The sequence below is a fragment of the Arabidopsis lyrata genome (assembly GCF_000004255.2).
Source record: "Arabidopsis lyrata subsp. lyrata unplaced genomic scaffold ARALYscaffold_8, whole genome shotgun sequence".
Classification (NCBI taxonomy): Eukaryota; Viridiplantae; Streptophyta; class Magnoliopsida; order Brassicales; family Brassicaceae; genus Arabidopsis; species Arabidopsis lyrata.
Genome location: NW_003302548.1, coordinates 18,179,041 through 18,186,327, shown reverse-complemented (window position 1 = coordinate 18,186,327; position 7,287 = coordinate 18,179,041). Strand labels below are relative to the sequence as shown.

Below are 7,287 nucleotides of genomic sequence, written 5' to 3'. Positions count from 1 at the left end.
AGAGTAATTGTTATCCTTGCTTTGAGAACGAAACCATTAGCGCATCATACAATTTCATATCAATAAATAAATCGTTACCTACAGGATTCAAATTACACCAAAAACAAATTAAAAATACCATACGTTCTTGTAACTTATATGCTTGATTGATGATGACTCATGTAGACAGTAGCGTTCTTAAGAACTGATTCTACAGTAAATTACCATATGTTTTCAAAAATGCTTATCTTTTGGAACTTTGAGTATTTTGTGAATGTAAGTAACATTGAATGTTTTGTAATTTGTAATTTTGTGTGAGATTGTTTTTATATTCAAATTCAAATAGCAAGTATCTGATTTTGACGATTTGCAAATAATCAGATTTTGGATGAATATTTGTTATAACAAATATTAGCTTTGGACGAGTCAAGTAGTCCAAAATTCAGTTATTTGAACACGCCAAACCGAATCTCATGTACTTAAAAATTAGCAAATTCTTAAGTTGTTTGCCACGCCGTCTACCCTCGACTCCAAATCCAAATCCAAACTCATATATATTGAACTAATTGTTTGAGTTCTACCTTTGGTCGCTTTTTTTTTGTTTGATTTTTGCTTTTGAATTAGATGTTTGCAAAATGATTTATTTCATAAAACAAAACATAATTCAAAACAGTTGGTAAGAAAATAAATGCAACAGAGCACATTTGTCAATGCACACTGCTTTGGAAAATGTATTAAAAAAATCAACAAAAGATGAAAGTCTTAAAAATGAAAATTTTCAAATTTTCTCGTATCCCAGATTCGTGTATTGGTGATTTACGCTTTTCCGAAAATAAAATAAACGGGAAGTCGGAAATTATTTTTTTTATGATGTTGTATCAATTATGAATGCAAACAAATTTATTGATTATAAATGAGGATTATTTTTTATTTTTTGGTAGGCATAAATGAGGATTATAAATTAATGTGATCTACATCACAGCTGCAAGGCTGCAAGTGTTAGTTGTAGTAAGTGATGTTGAAAGCAGAGGAGCAGTAGCAGTCTTTGTTGTTGAACATTTTTCAAAATATCTTAAGACTTAAAGTACCGTTAGTATATAAATCAATAATTTTCAACTTTTTGTTAAACATCTTTCACTGGTTATATTTTGTGGATCACAATATCATACTTTTAGGTTTGGAGGGTGTGTGTGTGTGTATATATAGAGTATTTACTATTTATCAAACTTCAAAATCCGATTGGTAATTAGTGTGTAACGTAAATGGATGTATGTAACTCAAACATTTGGTAATAAAAATAGTACACTCTCTTTTGGAAAACGGAAAGTTGAAAAATAAATATTGTATCATTTGTGCATGCTAAGATATATTTTCATTAACATTGTATGCAGAAAAAAACTTAACTGATTTTAATGTGATGTAAGCGTAAGTGTGATGATGAGACTTAGCGTGATGTACATATATTTTTAAGATCATTATGATGGTAGCAGACGAGCAGACGCATGCAGAACTTAATTCGGTTCCTCTTGGAGTGTGCAAGTTTCGACAAAAAAAAAGAGTGTGCAAGTTACCATTACAAAACCCATAGGTCAGGAGAGTGGGTGTACAATAAATATATCTTCTGTTTATAACAAATCGTCATCAACACAGAGAATATTGCTATCTCTGGGTTCTGTCTTGCAAAGGTAGAAGCTTTCCCGCAGAGGAAATGGGTTTTAATGCAAAAACTAGGGCTCCATATAACACACTCGCGTTTGTCTATATAATATCAACACAGTCACGGAGAAAAGACAGAGAAGAAACAAGAAAAAATGAGAAGGATATCACAAGCAGTGAGTAGTGCAGCCAAGGCAACGGTTTCAAGAGCTAAAGCTCGTCCGGTGGCATCAACGACAAGCCAATGGTACTCCACCGTACCTCCTCCAAAAGACACGGAAGAAGGAGAAGAGGAAGAAGCAGAGGAAGAAGAGACGAAGATGATTCCTTTCCCTAGCCACATACCCGGCGGCCTTGTGGTCAAAACGAAGAAGAAGAAAGGACCTGAGACATCGACGGGAAAAAACAAACAAGACAAATCCTCATCTGGTCAAGACTACGGGCAGGGACAAGGAACCAACGGTGCTGGAAAACCAGACTATGGCGGCGGTTGTAGCGGATGCCCTGGTTGCAGCCGTTGTGGTTGCCCGGGATGTGACGGTGGCTGCAAGTTCTGCTTTGGTTGCGACTCCTGCAAGTATTAATTAGTTATTTAAATGTGTTTTTCTACTTGCCTAGTTTTATCATTTATGACTTCTTATTATGTATGTGTTTCCTTTCTTTTATTTTTCTTAGTTTTAAATGTTTGTTTTTTCCTGCTATGTGTGAGGTGACCTGTTGTGTACTACTACTGTTTAATTAAAGTTAATTTGCGTTACATTAGCATTTTTGTTATTCTGAATTTCTGATTGAACCAATTTTTATAATCAAAGGAATATAAATTCACTACCAAAGTTAAACAATAAAATACGGACGGTTTCAGTTGGGCTTATTCGTTATAGGCTTAATATTTTAAAACGAAGCCCATTAAAATTAAACGGGCACAGTGAGCATACAAGAGTGAAAACGCGTGCAATATAATTGAATGATGATGTAGTTGAGTGTTGTGCGTAAAAAGGAATCAAATTTAGTGAAAGATTGCCATTTTTGGGATGTTGCATCTCGAGTTAATTTAGTGAAATGGAAGAAATATTATGTATGGAAATTTTCCAAAGGCAAACCCTTCTGAAGTCTTTGAATAAGAGAGAAAATAAATTAGGGTTGTTTCGGACAGAGAAAGAAGATAGACAAAAAAAATGGCTCTGTTTCTCAACCGCGTCTTGACGCTCTCTGTAAGATACATTCATCTCTCACACATCAGAATTTCTTTATTCCTCTTACTTTATGTACTAATGATTTATGTATGTCCACAGGGACGCAGGGACAATGCTCGTTTTTTCTCATCATTGCCGCAGTTCCCGTATTTGCTAATGGGCGGTAAGAAGTTTGGAGAGTCTCCGGAGGGTAAAATCAGGAAGCACAGGTTATTTGATCCGACAACTGAAGAGACAGTGTATAGCAAAGAGAAGACGATTCCCAAGAAGCTCAATGGGCAACCTCTCGTGGGAGCATCACAAGGTTGGATAGCTTCTCTGGAGAACAAAGACCTTACCGTGCATATCACGGATGTGTACAAGCCATGGCTCTCATCTTCAAAAGTAATATCATTGCCTTCAATTGGGTTTAAACCCTCAACACATGCAACGAGAGTGTCTTTCTCTTCTTCTGATCCTGTCCAAGACGACTTTTCCGTGGCTGCAAAGTTCGACGAGTATCGGCTAAGTGTATGTAGGCCTTGTTGGGACTCTAAGTGGACTCACATCGAGACAGCTTATTCTCTTTTACCAGCCTCTGATCTCATGTATTCCAAGAGAGACAAAGTCTTCTACTTTACCAGTTTTAAGGGTAACTACATGGCTTCCTTGGATCTCAGCAACAACTTCGAGCCCGAGTATCAACACTTACGCCTTCGAAACCTGCCTAAGATCCCAGAGGTAGGTTGGGAGATGTTGGATAAATGTTTCATGACCCACCACTTAGTGGAGTCTCCCTCTGGTGAAATTTTCTTCATCAAGTGGTAAGTATTTCGAATCACTTAATCAATCTAGGTTTAAGTAGAGTTATATTGAGCTGCTAGCTTGTTTCTGTCTAGGTATACACAGTGCATTCACAAAGAGGACAAAGATGGGGATTTGGAATATATCCACAGCAGTACCAAGCGGTTCATGATCTTTAGGCAAGATGGGATGAGCAAAGACTTTTGTTACACGGAAGATATTGGAGATCTCTGCATCTTCCTTAGTGAGAGTGAAGCCTTCTGTCTCTCGGCAAGCTTGTACCCTAGGCTCAAACCTAACTCCATCTATTACATTGGTCCTAGACTTGGTTCTTACGATCTGGCTTCTGGTACGGACCGTCCCTTCACCTTCGATCGCCTTGGTGATCCCTCGCTGGTCCGTACCCCTTTCTGGCTTCATCCCACTGATCCCATTGCTTAACAATGCTTCTTTCTGGTTCCTTTCCTTTCAATCTTCTTTCTCTGAGCTTTAGCTAGGATTTAGGTTTGTTTAGTTCAATAAGTGGTCGTCTTGCCAATTTTGTGTTATGTTCTTCATCAAGTGGTCGTCATCATGTCACTTGTTAGGTGTTTTATGAGCTTTTGTATCTTGTCTTATTCTTCACAAAGTGGTCACCATGACACTTGTTCTTCTAGTATGCTTGATTAATGACTCATTTTGACAATAGCATCTTTAAGAACTGATTCTACAGTCTTAATTAGGTATTTGATTCAACAAGTAGACTCTATGTCTTGTTCTTTAAATTGATACTCGAGTTATCTGGAAGGCTTGTGCTCCAGTATAGTAACCAGACTTAAAAGAAGCGAGCATTGTTAACCCTGCAAGCAGGGTCGGCCTATGGGTAAAGCCCATGAAGCAAGGGCTTTAGGCATCAAATAATTATAAGTAGTTTTAAGGGCATCATTTTTTAAAATGTTACTATGGTCTAGTGGTTAGATTGAAGTCTTTTGTTGTACAGGTCATGGTTTCGAATCTCATACATGTTGAAATTTGTATTTTTTTTTTATAACAGCTTTTGTTAATAGGCCAAAAATTTTTTTGCTTTAGGCACTCAAATAGTTTGGACCGGCCCTGCCTGCAAGCCTGTCAATTGTTACAAACAAAAAGGCAAAATTCAATCAAAGAGACTATGAAATGAGAGAGAGATAAAGTGTATCTTCTTACAGTAGAAAGCTTGGAGATTCGGCTGAAAAACAGAGCCATTGTTGTCTTGTCTTAGGAACTCCCAAAAGAAACTCTAATTGCTTGTGCCTTCTTCATCTTTATCTGGTGGTACTTATATTTCCGACCGTATACTTTTTTCGCTACATCAAATCAATGGGTATTGGCAATTTGGCATTGCCACGCAGTTTATCCTCAACTCCTTTTCTTGTTGGGCTATTTCAGTTTTCGCGGCCCAGTAAGACAATTAATGTCTTGGACTCTTTTTTTGCAGTCAGATCAATGTGGTCACAATTAATGATTATTGTATGGGCCTTAGTTTTAAATTTGGGCATATGTAATAAAATACCAAACTCATATTGACCTGCTTAATCGAAGCTAGCCGATTAAACAAACATCTTGAATGATGTGGAAGTCCCCTTGGTCCATTGGTTGACCAAGGGTTAATTAATGTTTCTACACCAAAAGATTTGGGGTTCGAGTCTCAGATATTGTGATTTATTAATAAATTTGCAGATTAAAGGCAGCAAGTGTGCAGGAGATCTCCAGCAAAGTACAATTATAGCCGTTCGCCAGGATTCTACGCAAAGAGAAGTGTCGTCAGGTCGTGGATCATTGAAGGTGTCCGTCTAGAGCATGGAGAAGGAAGTATCGTCTGTCGTGGATATACTAAGGATCAGAAGGAATTGTCCGTTGTAGAATTGTCTATGTAACAGTTCTCATAATTTGCAATAAAATAATAAATCTAGACGTCAAAAAAAAGAATATTAAAATTAAATTACTTGATTATAAAATTGTTTATCATTTTAGATTCAAAATAAGAATTGTACTGATTAGGCTATATATGGATTTTGGGTTGAGTTTGACATTTTAATTCACATATACAGATTAACTATAGTATATAATAGTATTGATGGGTAGAGGAACAGTATGTCAATATCACTTGTATGTAACATGCTCCTACAGTCCTACCATACCCTTAAAGGATATGTAATGTAAATATGGAGTTTTTTTTTTTTTTGTCAATAAGTATTATTTTATAACATTTCAAAATCCAATTGTTAAGTGTGTAACGTGTGGGACGAGAAAACATGAATACATGATGAAAGATAAATTCAAACATCTTTTGAAATTCCAACTATACGATTTATATAAGTTGTCACAATTGGGAACATGTGAGATTCAACTTTTAAAAGTTTGCCCGTTAAAATTTTAATACAAAAAAAGTAATAAATGAACGAAAACAATATATAATCATTGCATTACACCTTACTTGTGTTTTTCTTACACTTCCGGTCCTAATTTCAAGAAAAATGAAGAATATGATTATTGATGCAATTAGGTTCCTTATTTTGTCTTTAAGCTTCTATATAAGTAGAGAAAATGTGGTTCTATTGAAAACATCCATACAAAATGAAAAGAGCTAAATCCGTTGCAAAGTTTTTCAAAACAGCCGGTAAAAACCGTAAGCGAGCTACTTAATCTCTAGCATGAGGAAAGTCAAAGCAGCCCTAACTATGGTGGTTATGGTCAAAATTACCTTCCAAGTCCTAGACGTTACGGGCAAATCAACCCTTATCAAGGAAGTCCTGGAATCTATGGTGATTATGGTCAAAGCTCTCCAAGTCTCCCCAAGTCTTAGGCGTTACGGAAAAATTGTGTCAAATATCTCTATTACTTTGTTAAAGATTTAAAATATATACATATAAAATTATGTATTCTAGGTCACAGCTAATATGCATCAATAAGAACAGTTGTACAATCCTTGCACAACTATTGATCACATCATTTATAATTTGTTTTTACTTATGCATATTATGACGATCATGTTAATGATGGTAGTGGCCAATGGAACCATGGTGGTCAAATTAGTCTCGGTAGTCGTTAAGAGAGCTACAATAACAAAACTAGTCGTGGTAGTCTCCTAGTGGTCGAAGGAGCCCTTACCATCGTGTCTCTCCCGCTGGTCGAAGGAGCCCTTACCGTCGTGTCTCTCCAGGCGGTCAAAGCTCTAGCCACGGTGGTAAGAACCGCCACGTCTCTCCAACCGGTCAAAGCAGCCTTAGTAACCCTAGTTCCGACACTGACGTCAATTCCAACCATGAAAACAGTCCTAGCAAACGTGGTTCCGACACTTACACCTTGGAAGAGAAAGACGCTTTGAAGAACTTCCCTGGAAATGAGTATCCTCCTGGTTGGGACAGCAAGCTGGATATTACCTGGATTGGTGGTGATCTCTCAGATGCAGGTGTTGGTTTTGAAAGTCTCCAAATCGACGATGAAGATGACTAGGCGTTGGTGGCGGCGGTCGGCGGTACTCGGACACCCTCTCTAATAATGGTTTCGTGTTTTAAGAATATTATGTGTTAATTAAGTGTCTCTGATTTAGATGTTTTAATGACTTTGGTTTAATGTTGTCAAATCTATCTTGTGTGTGAACGCGTTTATAATTAAGAGAATATAATATTGTGTTTGGTTTGTGATGTCTCTTGAG

The 7,287-nt window shown here is 36.9% G+C and overlaps 1 protein-coding gene across 1 annotated transcript; it reads left to right on the top strand.

Moving 5' to 3' along the window:
* Positions 1 to 2,614: 2,614 nt before the first annotated feature.
* On the top strand, positions 2,615 to 4,052 carry LOC9302290. Its single transcript, XM_021015802.1, has 2 exons — positions 2,615 to 3,631; positions 3,707 to 4,052. The coding sequence occupies exons 1-2, from the start codon at positions 2,811 to 2,813 to the stop codon at positions 4,050 to 4,052; spliced, it is 1,167 nt and encodes a 388-aa protein (XP_020871461.1). The 5' UTR covers positions 2,615 to 2,810.
* The last annotated feature ends 3,235 nt before the right edge of the window (positions 4,053 to 7,287 follow it).